General features: G+C 42.4%; 1 protein-coding gene across 1 annotated transcript in view; it reads left to right on the top strand.

Annotated features, from left to right (window-relative positions):
* The first annotated feature begins 18,170 nt into the window (after positions 1–18,170).
* LOC118088835 (vitellogenin-1-like) overlaps positions 18,171–20,558 on the top strand; it is a 35,134-nt gene continuing 32,746 nt past the window's right edge. The window contains exons 1-3 of the mRNA XM_035122949.3: positions 18,171–18,228; positions 18,888–18,905; positions 19,024–19,166. Coding sequence (XP_034978840.3) covers positions 18,186–18,228; positions 18,888–18,905; positions 19,024–19,166 — 204 coding nt within the window. The 5' untranslated portion in view covers positions 18,171–18,185. The remainder of the gene's footprint in view (positions 18,229–18,887; positions 18,906–19,023; positions 19,167–20,558) is intronic.

Raw genomic sequence — 20,558 nt, forward strand, 5'->3', positions numbered from 1 at the left:
ACCCTGAATTCCTTTAAAATAAAATAAAATGGTATGTTGGCAAACTCTGCTTTTAAGCAAACTTTCATCAGACCACTTTGACCTGTTCTCTGTCTCCCTGTCAGAATTATTTGTTCTTTCATGGTGCCCAGAACAATTGCAGGGTAAAGGTTTGTTTACTCTTTTGCATCCTATTCAAATCATTTACTTTTATTGCCGTGCAAAGCTGTTCAAGGGGAATATGAGGTGAAGATATAACTACAGACCAGAAATAAAAAGCTGCACATTTAAAATAACCAGAAACCGAATTTTAACCATTTTGGTGGCAATGAGATTGGGGGGGGGAAGTGTCATAATATCTACCATACTTGCATTTTGGTCACAAAATTAGTTCCATTTAGTAACAGAATGGTTGCCGGCAGGGATAGGATACTGCATTGTCCACTTAATTTTTAAATGCATTATTATAACAACAGAAGGTTTCTTATTCAGCTTATGTTTTGGATCTCATGTATACCAGCTATTAAGAACCTGTTGTATTGTATTTTCTAGTTATTGCTCCCCAAAATACAAGGTGGTTGTTGTTTAATCGTCTTAGTCGTGTTTGACTCTCTGAGACCCCATGAACCAGAGCATGCCTTGGAAACTCTCACTTTCTTCCCAAAGCTTCTCCTTTTTTATGTCCATTGAGTTTTCTTGGCAAAATACCAGAGTGGTTTGCCAGTGTGGATCACATTTAGTCTAAACTCTCGACTATGACCTGTCCGTCTCGGGTGGCCTTGCATGGCATAGCTCATAGCTTCTCTGAGTTATTCAAGCCCCTTTGCCACAACAAGGCAGTGATCCATGTAGGGGAAAATACAAGGTATGTGATGTCAAATGTTCATCCCAAATAGCCCATAGCCTGTGGAATGCCTGGTGTTGGTGTTCCAGCACTAAATCCACTTGAAGTAGGAACAGAGAAGGAGGAGAGTTTTGCCACATGATCTAAAACAGCTTGCTCAAAGTGCTTATAAAGGAGACCTGAGAAAGCACCATGTCCTTTTGCTGCAGTTCATCCCTCTCCCTTTCAAGACTCTTGCACTTTTGTGTCTTTTGAGAAACTACAGGCAAAAGAGGCCATCTCTTTTGCTGAGCTACTGTATATATCAGCTCTGACAGGCTACTTAGATGTTCCAGTGGAAGCTTTCCCAAATAGGGGAGAAGAAGGCAGTTTCTCTTATTTCCCCCATTTCCTATGCAGCCCCTTGCACTCCCCCACCAAAAAAAAACACCATTGCTCCAGAGGGATGGAGGATCCCTTGGAACAGTTTGGGAGGTGAAGAGAGATAGGGAAATTTGCACAAACCTCTCTTTCTTCCCCCTGATTACAGAAGCCTCCTCTAGAGCAAAGAGCCTTCCATGAATGAAGAAAACAACTGGGTGAAAGCCAAAGTATATAGCTTCTTCACCTCTTTTTATTATCTGTCAATCTATCCAGTAACCAGTCTCCTGGTCGGTCCTCGGTATGACAAGCACGGCACATACACATTGTTCTCTCAATTTGGGACAGCTCATGGGACAAAGATCTTCTTAAAGAAGTGATGGCATCTCACAGTGTGTACCGCTCTCTGTCAGGCTGGTTTCTTTTTATAGCAAAATTGTAGTTTGGAGATTTCATACAGTAGAGCACAACGGGAAATGTTATGAGGTTTGTAATTTCCATTGGCTCTCCTGCCTGAAGTCAAAAGAGCAGCAGAGAGCATAAGACAAAATTGTATGTGTACTTGTTCCAGTCCAGGAAAATAATTGACGGATGGAGTATGAGCAGCCCTCCAGGAGGCAAGTGGAGTTATTGGTGATCATGTCAGTGATTGTGTTGATGCTAAAGATTCACCAGTCATGCATTATTTAAAATGATATTAATTCTCCATCAAGCAATCACCTGCTTAAAAATTGCTCTGACTGTGGGTAATAACAGCAAGAGCCCTTTCAGTCTCAGACACATGTGCTTGGGACGCACTTTACAGTAGGCAAATAATCAAGTGTATTGCTCATAACTATTGCATAAAGCACTGGATTGTATCCTACGTTGAAGTCATTTAGTGGTATACTTGTTCCGCTGGTGAACTGTTTTGAGCCAGTGTGACATTGTTGTGCAAGAGAATACATAAGCAGGTTTCTGATAATTTTACTGCATCGAGTTTCCACCACCAGTGCAACTGCTGCATTGGATTCTTCTGTTGTACAACATTAAAATTCACCCTTCTGCTAATGCAAAAGACCTTGCAAAAAAAAAACCCTTCAAAACTACCATGTAATAGGAACTGTTTTCTTCCTTTGGCAGAATCCTTTCAACAGAAATGGCAGGGAGATACCGTAGCAGCAAAGAGCTACAGTTCATCATCCTAGAATATCTATGCTTCATGATCCACCGGAATTACAACCTTCCCCACATCACATCAAGCTCCCAACTGGTCAGATTTCATTCAGTAACAGCGCACAGCCCAGAGAGCCTGCAACAGCTCTCCTTTCGAATGCAATCTATACAGTGGTACCTCGGGTTACAAACACCTCAGGTTACAAACACTTTGGGTTACAGACTCCGCTAACCCGGAAGTAGTACCTCAAGTTCAGAACTTTACCTCAGGATGAGAACAGAAATCACGCAGCGGTGACGCGGCAGCAACGGGAGGCCCCATTAGCTAAAGTGGTACCCCAGGTTAAGAACAGTTTCAGCTTAAGAATGAATTAAGTTTGTAACCAGAGGTACCACTGTGTAGGCAAAATGCATCATCTTGGCTGTTTTAACCTCTTTCCAGCCACCTTCTACCATCCCATTGCTCTGCTATCTCTCATCCAGTCACAGTCCTTTCAATGCAACTTCATTCAACTCATTTTTTTCCACACATACAGAGTCCTTCTTGTATCTTGTCTGGAGTTGTTTTTCACTCTATCAGCATGGGGTTCCTCCTAAACTGGTTTTTACTAGCTTTGTGGTCAGGTTGTTTTCTTGCATAAGTGGCACTGGCCTCGCTGATAATGGGTTTTACAGAATTCCTACATCATCAACCCATGTACTGACTGGCGAGGCTGACCTCTGTACACAAAGAGGGGCAGGGGAAAGTGGTACATTAAAACAAGGTAGCACGGTCAATTTAACTATAGCATTTTTTAATCAACTGGCAGCCTTAACTGTGTTTATGATTATTGGCAAGCAGATGTTTTGGAACATTTGGTTTTGTATTTAGTGCACTTAAACAGGTGCAGAAAGGTGTTAACTAGGTATAGGAAAAGCTTGCAATGTGAATGCTAAAATGAAATCGGGATGCATCCCCGACTATCAGAGGTATTCTCAATGATACCATTCTTTCCAAACCGTATCATTCCAGCAGTTACAACCGAAACAAGCACTACTTTCCCTCAGCAGTGTGCACTCTGCCCAGTCCTATGTGAAATTTAGCACTTAACACATCTCACTTTCTCCTCCACCTTTCCCTCTTGCCTTATTTCTTGTCATTTTCCAACAGCTTTACTTGCCTGAGATCAAGGGTTCATGCAGATCATTGGAGGCTGTCATGTGGACTGGCAAAAGGGACGTTGCTATGTATTAAGTAGGGCGGCATAAACCAGGTCAGCAGAAATGTACAGAATTTAGTTCACCCGAATTACCTACAGAAATTGACACTGTGCAGGTTTTGAATGTTATGGCAAGAACCTGTAACCACAGGACACTTTGTGGGAAATGGAAACACATTTTCTCAGTAATGTGCCAGCCTTTCTAGGTTTCAGCATGAATACCATACTTTTCTAGCATAGAGTTTCTGTGTTACTATATAAAGGAAACTGCCAAGCCATTGGTTCTCTCACAGCCAGAGCCGTAGCTGGGTGATCTTGCGCCCCTGGCAGAACCAACCAGATTGCGTCCCCCTACCCATGGACAAATTAGTTCTTCTTTCTGCCTCTCATCCAACCTCCGCCCTCCACCCATTCAATTCATCCTCCATTTAAAACATTTTCTTATGAGGCAATAATCAATATTTGTATTTACAGACATATTTATGGACATATTTTAAAGCTGATTTTGCATGTCCCCCTCTCTTCTGCGCCCCTGGCAGGGGCTCACCTCACCATCTGCTAGCTATGGCCCTGCTCCCAGCCCTACCCAGAGATTGATGGAGATTGAATCTGGGACCTTCTGCATGCAAGGCGAATGATTTCCCAATATGCCATGGGCTTTCCCCATGGGCTCCAGAAATAGCTAGAAAGCTGTTTGTTTGTTTGTTTGTTTGTTTGTTTGTTTGATGGTTGGTTGGTTGGTTGTTTGGTTGGTTGGTTGGTTAAACTGATTTCAACCAAAGATAACAGGGCAGTTTACATTATTACAAATGTGAATACTTTTATACTGAGCTTCTTCAACAAGCAAGATCGGGGTAGGGTGCAATAAAAACACAATAAAACCCAACGATATGCAAGGCCGTATAAAAAACAACAAAACCAAAGCAGCAATTGTTCAACAACAAAGCAACAAGAGACTCTGACCAAACGCTGAGCAAATTTCTCACTGAAAGCCCACATGCCTTCCACTGCAACTCTGCATTAAGCTAAACTGGAGAGCCAGTGTGGTGTAGTGGTTAAGAGCGGTAGACTTGTAATCTGGGGAACCGGGTTCGCGTCTCCGCTCCTCCACATGCAGCTGCTGGGTGACATTGGGCTAGTCACACTTCTTTGAAGTCTCTCAGCCCCACTCACCTCACAGAGTGTTTGTTGTGGGGGAGGAAGGGAAAACAGAATGTTAGCTGCTTTGAGACTCCTTAGGGTAGTGATAAAGCGGGATATCAAATCCAAACTCTTCCTCCTCTTCTTCTTCTTCTTCTTCTTCTTCTTCTTCTTCTTCTTCTTCTTCTTCTTCTTCTTCTTCTTCTTCTTCTTCTTCTTCTTCTTCTTCCTACAAAACGATATGTGCTGCAGAAGGGTGGAGTTAAGTTTCAGATTTGTCTCTTCCCTGGAATAGACATATGGCATCTGTATTCTGTACAACTCTGTGCTGTATTCTCAGGGCAGACCTGCCTCTGACATCTCATGATAAGGCCTTCTCTACAGTCATCCATATGCAGTGCAAAGATGTCATTGGCTGTGGAAGCCCAAGCATGCAGTATCGGTAAGAGAACCAGCAGCATGGCTCTAGTTTTACTTCAATTTGTCAGTGCCTTATACTGTGGCATTCTTCTCTACCCACAGGCCTCATATGTGTTACCCACCCTTTCGCAGACTATTTCTATGCCCCATTACAAAGGCCATAATGCACAAATGTCCTACATGCATCTAACAGACTGGAGGTGATATCTAACCAAGCTAAGACTTCGAAGTTACAGGTAGGTAGCCATGTTGGTCTGCCGTAGTCGAAACAAGCAGCACCTTAGAGACCAACTAAGTTTATCATTGGTATGAGCTTCTGTGTGCATGCACACTTCTTCAGATGCTAAGACTTCCTAGTTCAGGTGTGGAAAACGTTTTCAGCCCAAGGGCCACATTCCCTTCTGGGAAACTTTCTGAGGGCCACATTCCAGTGACATACCTGTAAGCAACAGCAATGACCAGTACACAGTCTTTTGTGAATAGTGAGATTTATTCCAAATTGAAAACAAAGGCAAACAACCACTCGTAATACTGCCGCTTCATGCTCAAGGCCACTGGTTAATCGGATGATGACTCATCTAGCTCTCTAGCGTGATTCCGTCTCCTTTTAACCCTACGCTCAAACACCTCCCTCTGCTTCTGTCTCTGTACTTGCAATTTCCTCTTATCCTGTAACCCTCCCCTCCTGCGTTCTTGTAACCTTAAAGACCTAGGAACAGGCTCAGACAAACTCTCTTCTGAGGTTTGATGTATTTCTGCCATTTGCTCACCCCTCCCAGCCAGTTCCTCAGCCCTTGTCAAAACAAGCCTCCCTTCCAGTCCCGGGCTATCAGCCAAGTCCGACAGCTGAGCCTCCTCACTTATCGGCTCTAACCTAACAATACCCTCCAAGATTCTTTAGATGAAAATAGGGACATTCTATTCTACATCAGTACCCACCTGCACCCCCTATATACACACACTGCTGATTGAATATGGGGAATATGGGGCTGGCTGAGCTGCCCTAATGGCTGTTACCAAGAGGAGCATGTAACAATACTCTGCCAGCAAATGGCTTGGTTATATGCGGGAGCCTTGGATGATAAATGGTAAAAATCGTGAAGCTTCCATCAGCCAGCCTTCAGCAGCAGAGGAGGCACCCACACCAGATGTTTACAAGGCTGCAATTCCACACCAGCAATGCAGTCTCTATGGTCAGTGAAGGGTGTTTGTGTGCCTGCATGAGTGAGGAGCTGGTGCCCTACCCTCTCCTCCTCCTTACGGGTCCCGTTGCACCACTGTGAGCCGCCAGGCCGCCACCATCTCTGCCTTCCTCTGCACTTCTGCATTTCCTTTCAAGATTCTGCATGGCATAAGTGGCATAAGTGTTTTTGTGATGGCCCCGCCATTTGGGGGCAGTTGGAGACTCTGCAATAGTGAGACAGAGGTGGCAAAACCAGCAAAAGTGGGCAAAGCAGTGAATGCAAATGTTACCTCTGCACAGCTTCCTCACAAGCTCATATACTTTTCTCTGCATCCAGACAGGCAAGAGGCATGATCAGAATTCCAGAGCACATTCCAGGCAGACCAAAGCTCTTGGGTGCAAATCAGGGCTTGCAAGGCCTGTGGCCTGGGGAGAGAGCCATACGACAGATAGAGAATCCTGCATGGGTAACTTGGGTCCCTGCGTCTGAGGTCCTCCATCCATGCTCTAATTCAGGTACCCCCAAACTCGGCCCTCCAGCTGTTTTAGGACTACAATTCTCATCATTCCTGACCACTTGTCCTGTTAGCTACGGATGATGGGAGTTGTAGTCCCAAAACATCTGGAGGGCTGAGTTCGGGGATGCTTGCTCTAATGCAAGGAAGAGGCCTTTGACATATGGTACATTAACCATCTGTTAATTTGCTGCTTTGCTACAAGACTGCAAAATATTGCTATGCTTTATTTTAGCATTATTGCATTTGTGATTTTAGTGTGTTTGGTTATCAAAGTTAAGGCTATTTTGCCATTAGTTTGTAGTGAAGCTGTGTTAAGTGTCTACTCACTAGCAGCTCCAGGTGTCACTTATTTTAAAGCACACTTCTTGTTTTACTGACACCGGCTCTTTCACTCCTTGCCTTAAGTACCCCCGTTTCCTAGCATTGTACTAACTCAGCCTGCTCTATTGAATTGCAATCACACACCCTTGTCCATTGTATTAGGTTAGCACCTCCTTGGCTATAATAAGTCTGAAAGAGGGAAAAATCCTAGGCTCGCCTCATCAAATGGAACTTTTCGGCGACTTATTAAAAGAACCCCTGTGGTATTACAAAATGCAGGTTTGCTGTCATCTAGCTAAAAGATCCTTTTAAAAACCCATCATTTTTATGTGCGCAAAGGCAATTTCTCTGCTTAAACTCTTTGAATTCAGACTAAATGAAATCAAGTGTTTCGGAACTTTTTTTTTTTTAAGGTGCCCCAAAGGCACACTCGTGTACTGTTGAATGTAAAGAACTATGAAGCTCTCACATAGCTCCCCTTCAATGAGCTCATAGAAAATGATTCCTTCATTACTCACTGCCAGATTTTTGTGAAATTGAATAAAATCAGGTTTGGATGGAAAGTAAGAGCTCCATCCTTCTTGATCATGAACACAGCCCTCTAGAGAAACCTCTCTTCATGATTACCTGTTCCGTAATGAGGTTAATACCCACTGTAGCGGGAGAGTTCCCAATTAATGTGCTAAGGACAGGGGAGGGAGCAGAGCTTTAAAATTATTCCCGGAGTTAATTGGTTTCCTAACATGTGCCTGCTGCTGCTGTTGTTTGTTGCTGTTGCCAAGCAAAATGTTAGAAAGATGCACATCTTTCCTGGCATTAAATCCTGAAACCTAGTAGCCCCTGCTTGCCCATTCTGGGACTTGCCAGGCTCCTTTAACGCTTCTTTCACCTGCTCTGATTCCTGCAACTGTTGACATCCGATGAGCAGTGTGTAGCATGATAGACAACATCTTCTTCTCTCCTCTCATTACTAAACCCTGTGCCAAATTCTCCTACTTTAATCACATGAGGAAAAATATAACATGCCTTGTTACCACTGAATTACAGACCCATCTAACCTGTGACTATCTCCTGACCTCTCATTGCATGCTAGAATCACAATCTTGGGAAGCCCATTTTACTTCAAAAGTGCCCTACATTTGATTGAGATGTGAATGGGCCTATTGCTTTGCATACTTCACCCAATCATTATTCCAGCGTATGTGATAGTTCCTGCTGGCCTGTTTAAATAATATCAGAATAGGGATATTTACTTAAGAGATGGCCTGCATTAGTCCACCAGTGCAGCTACCATAATCAGCTCCTTGTGCATATCTCCTGTGTGCACAGAGCTCCTGCAAATACACTTCCATGGAGAGGTCATCTCTATTCACAAATGCATAGTGGAGTATCTTGACTGAAAACTCTCACAGTGCAGCCAGTAGCCCCATTGCAAATCTGTATGTAAAAATATCAGCATATTCTAAATACATGGATTTGTGCCTTCTTAGCGAATATTAATATTAAGGTTGCCATATCTTGAAGAGCAAAAAAGAGGACAGCCAAGACAGACACTACCAGCCTGAGCCAGAGAAAGGGGTGCGGGGGCGCAGGTGCGTGGGGCCACCATGCCTGTGCCCTTCTTTCCCTGGCTCAGGCTGGCAGCGGCCACGGCGTGAAGAGTAGCTCAAGCCACCCAAGCCCTTTAAAATGTAAATATCCACCCAGATGGGCATGTTGGCCCCTCAAAAGAGAACATATCCAGGTTTTCCCAGACTTATGGCAACCATAGTGGATATAACCTTAGCTCCTCTGTGTAATTTTGTCACATTGGGACCATTTTTTAAAAGAAAAAAATTAATTACTCTTAAAACTAATGTGCAACTTGAAATTGGTAAATATTCTTTGGTTCTCTTGAACTGGCCCAAAAGTGAATTGGTTTGTGTCTTTAAAAAATCAGAAACAAATCAGTTTATTTTCCATGTTCCAGCCTCCTAGGAAGACTGACTACATAGGATTACACTGAGAGTCAATTATCATCTACATGCTTATTTCTGAGTAAGTTTGGTTGAACACAGCTGGGCTTACTTCCATGTGAAAGTGCAGAGCATGCTGTTTCTTGATACTCTACGATGTTTCTGTCCTATTGCTTGTGACCTGCAGTCACTGTGTCCATGACAATTATTTGTACTGGCAAAGGCACAAAGGCCTGATCCAGCCAGTAAGCCAGAACAAAACTGGCCAATTATGCCTTGGCCAAGAGAAATTGATGGGCTCACAGCCTGAAGCACACCTGGGGTTAGGAGCCGCACTAAAATGCCAGTCAAAAGAATGCCTGGGCTATGTACCCAAAGCAGGTCACTTAAGGTACTGGACCTACAATGCAAACCTAGTAAGTGGGGTCCTAGGATTATAATAGACTGCCTGGATTTATAATTGATTCCCAGGGCAGGTTGCTAAAGAGCAGGCCACGTAACTAATGTTCCTCCCTAGCAGGGGGCTGTGCATTGTAGCTCCTGTAACAAAGTTTGATCCAATGTGGGTGGGGGGGAGCCCAGAGATGGAGAAAAGGAAGGTGTGGAAGCCGCTTGCTATACACAGCTAAAATTCGAACCAATGCCCAAGAAACAGGCTGTGAATTGCTGTTTTCACATTGCCATTGTAGTCTGTATCAGTAGACCAGCCCTTCCCCTGGCTGCTGTGCACTCAGCTCTCCCTCCTCTGTGCTGCTAACAGCTGTCCTTGGCTGCAAGACAGAATATCTCCCTACATTATCTCTCTGCAATGCAACCACTGAAAAGAGGAGAAGGGGTGGGAACAGCTCGTGCCTATGTGCCCTCAGCTGCTCCACTCCTCACGTTGCCACGTACTGCATGCTGTGCTTGAGGGTGCCCATTCACCTACAAGCAAGATGGAGGCTGGGGCTTCTTCACCAGACTGCAAGCACACCCTGTGGCCTGATACACGATTTGGCATGAAGTCCAAATTAAAACATTGTGGAACACAATCTGAATGCTTTTTTTTAAAAAAGAGAGAGAATCAGCAGTAAACATGACATAATGCTATTGTGTAAATGTAACATATTTTGTTACTTATTTATACTTTCCCAAATCCCATGGATTGGCTCAGAATAGATTTCTGGTGATTCTGGGTTAACCTAACACAAGAGTTGGCCCATCTCTAATACACACACAATGTGAACTTGAGAGTGCAACAAGAATAGGGATCCTCAGAATACAATTATCATGCATATATTCCATGTGTGGGAAGGACATCAGGACCATGCCCACTGAACACAGAGGGTTCCCTTCACACTGGCATCCTCCTTGATAATTTCCCACTCAATTTCTGGACATTGAAGGGTAGGGCTAGTAGATGCATGGAGGTTATGGACCAGGCCAGCAAGCAAAGTCCTGCAGTCCTAGCAGATGTTGACTATAAGCTTGAAAGGGGTTCTTCTGAACACTAATAATAACAGTCATCATTTGAGCTTAGTCACACAGGAAGAGAATATGGCTGCAGCAACTAACCAACGATTGATACTGTAATTGTAAAGAGTGCAGAAGTGAGAAATTGTACTCTGTATTTTGTGCTTTCTATAGCTTTTGTATTATAGCTATAGAACGGCATTATCGTATTTGTATTATCTTATTATCATATTTGTATCTGCATATTATCTGTATAACACACTGTGCATTTAAAAAAACTGAACTCTATCTACACTGCTTTCTAGTTCTTCCATGGTTAGATTAAAAAGGCTCCAGTCTTAACCTGGGAATAAACTTCAAACACAGTGGGACATACTTCTAACAAGGCATAACATTGTGATGTACATAGCATGGTTGGAGATAGTAAGACTTACTACAAAGGAAATGTGGAAAGGATTACACTGGGAGTCTATAATCATCTGCATGCTTATTTTTAAGTGTGACTGGTAGAACACAGCAGGACTTACTTCCATGTAAAGGTGCACAGTGTGCTGTTTTTGATACCCTGCAATGATTCTGCTGTCTTACTTGCAGTCACCGGGTCTATGCCAATTATTTGTACTGGTAAATAAACATGTGCAGCTGTCTTAATATGTTACACTGATTCTCTTATCAGTTGAGTCACTCTGACCTGGTACACTACTGAAAAATCCAAAGTCTCACATTTACCATCTTGCCCATTCATAAGCAAATTAAAATTGAGCACGCAACCTGCTATTACAAAATTATTTTTGGCTTTCAAAGAGAAGGGGGGGTTGCTAAGTACACAAGTACACCTGCTGAGGGGTATACTGGCTCTGTGTGATCCACAACATTAAAGCCCTCGCAGAGCTTGTCTGAGGCCTGGGGCAAGAATATTGATGGAATAAAGTTAAAAACTCAAACAAAAAAGCAGGCCAGTCCCTGGTGGGGCCCACTGGCCAGCTTAGTCCTCTGAGGCCTCTGAGCTCTTGTCCTAACTTGTCCACTCTCTTTCTTTAGCACAGGTCTGTGACTTCTTGGCAGTTTATATGTTAAAATACAATGTATTTTAATTTATTTATTGAAGGCTTTTTAAAAAAAAAGAAGAGAAACAAATCATGAGTAAACATAGCATAAAACTATTGCGTAAATGTAACATATTCTTTCCTTATCTGTTAAAATATAGCATTGTAGCATATTCATGCTATCCATATTTTACAATATATATTTAAAGCTAAACTCTGCCTTCAGTACCTTTTGATTTTCATATGTTTAGATTACTAAGCCTTCAGTCCTATATACACTTACTTGTAGTATGTCTGATTGGACCCAGAAAAGACCTTGACCCTCCAGGTAAATATGTACAGAATCACACTCTGGGTAACTGGAAGCCCCGGTTGTTGCTGAAATCCTGGGAGATGGTTTTTTCATTGCTTTTAGATTAATGTTAATACCTATTATTTGTACTGGCACAAAAATGTGTGTTGCTGTGCACATTTTGTCAGTGGAGTCTGGGTGACCTGGTTCTTTGTGATACAAAGTGACATAGTTCTTTTTATTTAAAACATGTATACTGCCTAATAATATTTTTAAATATTAAGCTTAATTCTATTGGCCCTCACTCATGCCTTACTGCATTTAGGCACAGGTAGAGCATGTCTGCAGTGTCACCCAAGGACAATGTGGTGCACATCTGGATGTCATCAACACACTGGTGACACTTCACCCGAATCCCCAGATACCATTTCTCAGAATCTTTATATATGAATGAGCATGTGGAATAAAATGAATCCTTGTGCAATTCTTTAAAGTGACCCTGTCAGTAGGAGCAGAACCAGTCTAGCATCATGCCATGAACTCCTAACTCACAGTGCCAGTCCCGAAGGTTACAGTGGTCCCTGGTATCAAAAGCTGCTAAGAGGTCAAGGAGAATCCGAGTGTCACACTCCCCTTGTCTCTCTCCTAGCAGAGGCCATCTATCATGATGGTCAAAGTTGCTTTGGTACCAAAACCAGGTTTTACAATAGACTAAAATTGGTCTCAATAATCCATCTCATCCCACAGAGTCTGGAGGAAGATGGCCAGCATCCACTTGAGCACCTTAATAAAAAAAGGGGGGGATATTTGTGATTGGCAAGGCTTGTTGCAATCACCTTGTTCAAAGGAGGCCTTTTTTCAGAAGCAAGTATGATGGGTGAGAATTTAGTTGATACACTATCCTTTCCAGAGAGATTTAGATCCATCTAAATTTCACCAGAAAATGATCTAAGAATGGGGGCATTCCTACCTCCACAACTACTAACAACTCCTTGTTCAGCACCAGGGATACCATATGACCTGCTTTGTGTGTCAGAATAATATGCTGGCATAGCCCCATGGTTATCGTGGTGATTCCTCTTCAGTTTATTGGCCCCCATACAGTCCATCGCTGTCTCTCGACACCTGCCCAACACCTTCACAGCATCTCCTGATTCAGATGGAATGGCCAGATGGGAATGCATGCTCTCAACGTACTGCTGACACTGTACTCCAAACCCCTGAATGAGAGCTCCCAGTGGTTTCATATAGATGTTAAACTGCATAGGAGACAGAATGGACCCTTTTGGGACCACACAGCCCAAAAGCCATGTAACTGAGCAACAATCTCCTAATACTATTTTCTGGTAGCAACCCTGCAGGTAGGAGAAGAACCACAGTAGCTCCAACTCCACCTCCTTCAGTCCTCCCAGAAGAACCCCATGGCCAATAGTGTCCAAAACCACTGGAAGGTCGAGGAGAAGCAACAGGGTAGGATTCCCCATCTGTCTCCTAATAAAGGGAGAGAGAATCTTAGAGGGTTCAGGGAAGCCTATGTAGCACGCAACAACAACAACAACAACAACAACAACAACAACAACAACAACAACAACATATTATTATTATTATTATTATTATTATTATTATTATTATTATTTATACCCCGCCCATCTGGCCGGGTTCCCCCAGCCACTCTGGGCAGCTTCCAACAAAATATTAAAATACAGAAATCCATCAAACATTAAAAGCTTCCCTAAACAGGGCTGCCTTGAGATGCCTTCTAAAGGTCTGGTAATTGTTGTTCTCTTTGACCTCTGGTGGGAGGGCATTCCACAGGGTGGGTGCCACTACCGAGAAGGCCCTCTGCCTGGTTCCCTGTAACTTGGCTTCTCGTAGCAAGGGAACCACCAGAAGGCCCTCGGCGCTGGACCTCAGTGTCTGGGCAGAACGATGGGGCAGGAGACGCTCCTTCAGGTATACTGGACCAAGGCCGTTTAGGGCTTTAAAGGTCAGCACCAACACTTTGAATTGTGCTCGGAAACGTACTGGGAGCCAATGTAGTGGGCAATGGTCTGCCCACTTCCCATCTCTCAGCACCTGCTGCCTGAGGTGCTGCTTCACATTGCCTCATGGTAGGGCCGATCCTACTCCACAAAAGCAGTGATATTAGAATTTTCTAAGCCCTGGGAACACTGAATGAAAAACAGACAATATTTTAACTCTTCTTTAGAAACAGGATAAATAAACTCTCAGTGCTTAACTATCTGCATCCATGCAAGCATTTTGTTTTTTTGTTTGGGAGTTATTTTCCTAATCCCTGCATTGTTGTTTGGCATTATATGAACAGTATGAAAATGGTCTCACTGCACCATAATTTAACAATGTGAATATAAGACTTGGAGACTTCGGGGCTCTTGGTGCCAATCCAGCAACAGATAATAAGACTCCTGTTACGAGAGAAGAATATGCTATGGAAGGACAACAATAGTAGAAGGGATCATTCTCATCAGGTTTATTCATGTTTCATTTATGGAGAAAGCATTTTGTAAATCCAAATCATCCACCTGTATTGCACCACAACCCTCATAAGCATATACAGGCATCTTGTATTATTTTATTCTCACCTTCATGTGTTGAAATTATGGGCAATTGTGTTCACATATTGGGTGCATTGCAGGTGAGCTGTTTTTTTAAAACAGTAGCACCATAAAGTTCTACATTCTTTCTTCAATTAATTCACGAGCAACCATGCTTCATTTTTGTACTCCAAGCATTTTAAAATAAATAAATAAATTGTGAATTACTCATGCATCATCATTATAATAGTTCCTTTGACTGAGCAGTTCTATACTTATTATTACATAATGAGATATATAGCCCTGCTGCAGGGTTGGAGAAGCCATCATATCCAATGGAGAAGCTACCATATTTGAGAACATTCCAAAATGGCGGGGAAATGACAAGATGCACAGTCCCTGGAAACTCTGCCAGTGCCCACCAATCAGGGACTGTGCTGACAGTGAAACTTCAGACAGAAGCAGCCAATGAGCTCGTGCAAGTGAGGACATCCTCCCTTGCATCACCACACACATAACATGCAAGGCAATGCTAAACCTCCATCAGTCCCAGTGGTACATCCAGGAACATCTGCTCTACTGCAAGTCCCCAGGCGTACTGATTAGACAAATGGTTCAAATCCCCTCATGCTACTCCCAAGGGTTGTTTTTGAGGCACATAGCAGAGCCCCCAGCTCCATGTGCAAGGCACACACAGCCCTCTAAGGACAAGGGTTCAAGTCCTACCCAGGGAGGAACACTCCTCTGACAACTAGCCAAAGGGTGCAGCAAGAACATGGAAAGAGAAGCACTGCATTAACAACATCATAGGGCATGGAGGTGGTAGGCGCTCACATTTTGCATATCTTGGTGTTGGGAGAATCCTGTCGGGAGCAAAACAGAGGGAGTGCCTGGAACGCCAACCCACACTGCAAACACCACACAGAGCAGTACTCAATCACAGTAGCAGAGAGGAATGAGACACATCATGGGACATTTGTCTACCCCTGTCCCCATCCCCAATTGAAGGGAATCTTGTCAAAGAGAGGATTGCACCATAAAGCTAAGAGGTGTATCACAGAGTTAGCTACTTTTAGATGCTTCCCAAAGTTGGTCCTAAAGCTTTTACTCTGTGTTTTCACATCTCCCCCTCGTGTTCTTTATACTTCCTTCCTTCCTTCACTGTCCACTCATTCAACTCCACTCCAGCAACAAGGCACTCTAGTAGCTCCATCTTTGAACAATCTGTGCAATTTCCATGCTTTCAGAGCATAGCTGTTGTGAAGCTGAATGGCACTCTTGATAATACACTGCAAATTTGCTTCCTTTTTATTTTGCATAGCTGACTGGTTCACACACTCAGCAGAATTCAGGTGAACTTGCACGGCAATAATCGCCTTCATTATTCCTGTAGATAGGTGACACAACTCCGAGTAAATGTAATAATATCGTTACAGAATAGAGGCAGCTGCTGGATAGGCCCTCCAAAAAATAGAAGCTCAAGTTCAGACTCAAGGGCTTCAGAAACCCAGTGGGCTTCCATTCATATTCTAAATGAGTCAGCAGGTGGAGAAACTTTCTTCTTTCTCTACATCTCTGCTCAATAAGCAGCTGTTACATTTTGAAGTCTAAGGGGAAATGTGCTAGACCCCACCACCACCATAAGGCAGGAAGGAAACCAAGAGTCACAATGGTGTTTCTGGATTTTCTTTTTTTTATGGGAGTCTATCAATGACTACCTGTCATAAATGGAGTAGCTTTTCCTCTCCCCACCCCCCAGGTCTTAAAAAATAGTCCTTCTCACCATAAGCGTAGCCAGGGGGTGCAGCTTATTCCCCCCCCCCAAATCAAGTAAATCAATAAAAATACAGTGGTACCTCGGTTTACAAACACAATTGGTTCCGGAAGTTTGTACTTAACATGAAGCGTACTTAACATGAAGCGAACTTTCCCATTGAAAGTAATGGAAAGTGGATTAATCTGTTCCAGACGGGTCTGCGGAGTACTTAAACTGAAAATATTCAAACCAAGGCGTACTTAAACCGAGGTATGACTGTACTTAACTAACTGATCAATTGTGTCGCAGATAATTTGGTTCTGCCACCCCAAGAAGTGTGCATGCACACGAAAGCTCATACCAAAATAAAAACTTAGTTGGTCTTTAAGGTGCTACTGAAGGAATTTTTTTTATTTTACTTCGACCCAGACCAACACGGCTACCTACCTGTAACCATAAAGCCTTTATGTAACATAAAACCTTTATTTTAGGAAGGAAACCCTTCCTAAAATAAATCCTAGCTACATCCATACTTCTTACTGAGCCCAGTAGGGGGGAGAAATTATTTATTATTATTTTATTGCATTTATATCCCACCTTCTTCTCCAAGGAGCACAATGTTCTCTCCCCCCTCCCATTTAATCCCCACAACAACCCAGTGAGGTAGGCTAGGCTTAGAGATAGTGACTGCCCCAAGGTCAACCAGTGAGCTTCATGCCCGAGTGGGGATTTGAACCCTGATTTCCCAGGTCCCACTCTAACCACACCACCACATTGGCATAGTTACTGGCCCCTTAGTGGGATATGATAGGGGAATAAGGCAGCTTAGAATCCTGCAGTTCCATAGTTTCCCCAGCACCTTGTTCCTTGCCCTACCACCAGTAGAGCACTGCCAGCAGAACAATGGCAGCAATGGACCTTTCTGCCATCACACTGAGGTAGAGGCCTCTGGTGACAGAACCTCCATCACCTCTGGTGGGGAGAGAGATCCACAGAATCTAATGAGCCCTCGGCTGCTCTCCCAGAGAACATAGCCTTGGTTCCATTTTCAATTCCTGGCATCCCCGGGTAGGAAGGGGCATGTCCCCAGTCTGAAACACTGAACTTGATATTCCGTCCAAGTGTTTGATTTATAGTGGTGACCTGATGAACCAAGTGTTGTTCCTACCTTGTAAATGAAATTTATAATATAGGGATAGGATTTATATGAATGGAATTAATTCAATTTATTTTATTTTGTCCTATTTTATTCTGCTGTGTGACGTATATTATTCTGTGTTGGTATCTAAATATGGGCCTGTGGCTGTAATAAAGTATTTGATTTGAAACACTGAAGAATCACAGCTGGTCAGTGTAGATCGCACTGAGGCAGTAGGATTGATCGTCTACATACATATAATGAATAATAACTCTCAGAATTATTTGAAGTTCCGACATATACAAAAGGCATCCAGAACTGCCACACACAGTATTACACTTTATTTAAGTTACTGAACTTTAAACCTGGAGTGTTTACAGGAATAATAATAATAATAATAATAAATAAATAAATAAATAATAATAATAATTAATAATAAAAAATAAATAAATATCTTATTCCTTACCCATCTTACTGGGTTGCCCCAGCTACTCTGGGCATCTTCCAAGGAACATATTGGATGATATGCACTAACATCAGTCTAGCAAAACAGATAGCTTTGAACTCATCGCTCTCCTTTTTAAAGTTTAGATGTGACTGTTTTTATTAAACCTGTACCATTTTATTTCCTATAACTGTAATTTACTAGAATTTTGCTTTCTCAGTTTGCATAAAACATACGTTTGAGCAAAGTCCTGCCATTATTTTGTAATACCACTTTCTGCCCCAAGCAATGTTTGTTTGCTCGGTCAATCAATAACGTACCCAAAATATGCTGGTTCATCAAAAAAGATGTCCAAGATAAATCATGTGACCAAATATCCCTCACTATAAAAGTGGCAGCAACCCATTCAGCTGTACCTTCCTCATCCATGATGAAGGCCTTAATTCTAGCACTGGCATTGACCCTTGTGGGTAAGTATAGATGTACTATCTATCAGAAATGCTGGGGGGAAAGTTACAGAAATTTCAAATGTAAAACAGTACCATGCTTGTTTCATAGTTCTTTATTATAGCAAATAATGGGGTATGGTTCACTTTGCCTCATTCCAACTCAGACCCATTGAAATCAGTGGGTGGTATTCAGTTAAATTTGTCTCAGAGCAGACCTATTAAAATCAATGGATATACCATATTTTTCAGTGTATAAGACCGCCCCGTGTATAAGACTCCAAATTTGGGGGACTCCAAATTAAGAAAATGGGAGGAAATTCCCCCATGTATAAGATGACCCCCCTTTTCTTAACATAATTTTTAAATAAAAAATCCTAGTCTTATACACAGAAAAGTACGGTACCTTAGTCACATCCACTAATTTCATTGTGTCTGGTCTTCTCTGAGTATGACTGAGTGTGAACTTAAAATTCTTATCAGTAAATGGAAAATACCTAAAAGGTTTGCATGAATAAAACAACATTTAAAAAAAAGAAACTTTTTTTATTTGGCACAATTTGTAAATAAAACCTCTAAGCAGTTTACAAAGATTTCATGCCTATGGATTCCCCCCAAAAAACATGAAGTACAAATATTCATGGAACATTTTCCCTGCTTTAACTTTATTTTTTATCTTTCAGGTTGTGAGCAACAAAAACGTAAGTATCAAAAAAAGAAGTATGCAATTTTGAAAGCTTTTTGGCAGTTTTAGAAATATTTGACATTATATTTTTCACATGTTGCCTATAATGTTTCTTTGGATTTCCCTCCCTCCAGAAACTGAAGGTGATGTTGCTACATATGCAGTCGAATTTCAAAATAAGATTAGACTCCCAGGAAAAGGTGCAGGAAGCTCTGGACTGAAAATAAAATGTAAAATGACCGTTGGCCCAATTGCACCTGACCGTAAAGTTCTACAGGTAAGGGAACTTTTCCAGTCTGAAAGTTAACTTTCTCTGTGAGTTTTTAAAGTTGAGGGGGAAATAATTAAATTTTATCATACAACTTGCATAGACTTTAACTAACAGTATTATTATTTATGTGCTGACCTAAATTCATTTTCACACATTACCAGGCAATTCTCAGTCAGCTCAAGCCAAACTCAGGCTTGGAGGATTTATTCTGCTTAGTGCTCAAAAAGACAATAGGATGTAATTTCAGATGCACAATAATTTTATCGTGGCATCAATTCAATTGTTCTCAAACTGTGATGCTTTGAAAATTACTTAATCAAATGATGGTTGCAACTAATAAGCAAAGACTAATGCATTTTCTAACAAAGTGGGGTGTCATCGAATATTGACAATTCTTAATTTCATGTGGCTACTTCAGTACCTGCAGAGTGCAAATGATATTCTATGCAACACTCTGCATATTTTGAGCAATCTGGTGACATTTATATATCTTTTAACAATAACGAATGCAGCATGAAAACCTTTGCTGCCTTTTCCTACTGAAATTTCAGGGGGGAAAGTGAGAAAGGGTTTCCCTATAGGTTTGTAGCAGAACCCGTTGTTCCCTGTCATCCTGTCCTGGTGCCAGACGTAACTCAGTGTGGTGTAGTGGTTAAAAGTGGTAGACTCATAATCTGATGAACCGAGTTCGCATCTCTGCTCCTCCACATGCAGCTGCTGGATGACCTTGCGCTAGTTACACTTCTCTGAAGTCTCTCAGCCCCACTCACCTCACAGAGTGTTTGTTGTGGGGGAGGAAGGGAAAGGAGAATGTTAGCCGCTTTGAGACTCTTTCGGGTAGTGATAAAGCGGGATATCAAATCCAAACTCTTCTCGTTCTTCTTCTACCCTAAATTCACTTCAGATCATAGCCTGGCTACACAAAGAGAAAGCTTTGTAAACCCTACTGGGTCAGAAATTATGTGGGCTTGCTCTAGGCTGAAGATAAGACATAATACAAGAGTAGGGTCCAAAGTGTGTTCACATATTCAAAGCTCTCCTTCACAGTAATAATAACAACACACCAGACTTGGCCCACACTGCTCACTCGCTCACTCGCTTGCACTGCATCCACTTCCTCCTTCCTTTCCAATGGAAGAAGTTAACATAACGTCTGTAGCAAAGGGTCTGAGGCAACGGCATTTCCATTCCAGAGACCTGAATGTCTGTACCATTGCTAACTTTCCCCAGATGGTAGAGATGCAAGAAGCGGCAATAGGAGTGGTGGCAAGTGAGAGAACTAAGGAACAGGAGGAAGCAGCTAGACTGCTTTGGTTAGCTTTGTCAGCCTGTGACAAAACTGGCCTCTTGGCAAAGGGGAAGGATCCTATTATCATACTACATTTGTCTTCACTTGTA

Source organism: Zootoca vivipara, chromosome 7 (genome assembly GCF_965207765.1).
Source record: "Zootoca vivipara chromosome 7, rZooViv2.hap1.1, whole genome shotgun sequence".
Classification (NCBI taxonomy): domain Eukaryota; kingdom Metazoa; phylum Chordata; class Lepidosauria; order Squamata; family Lacertidae; genus Zootoca; species Zootoca vivipara.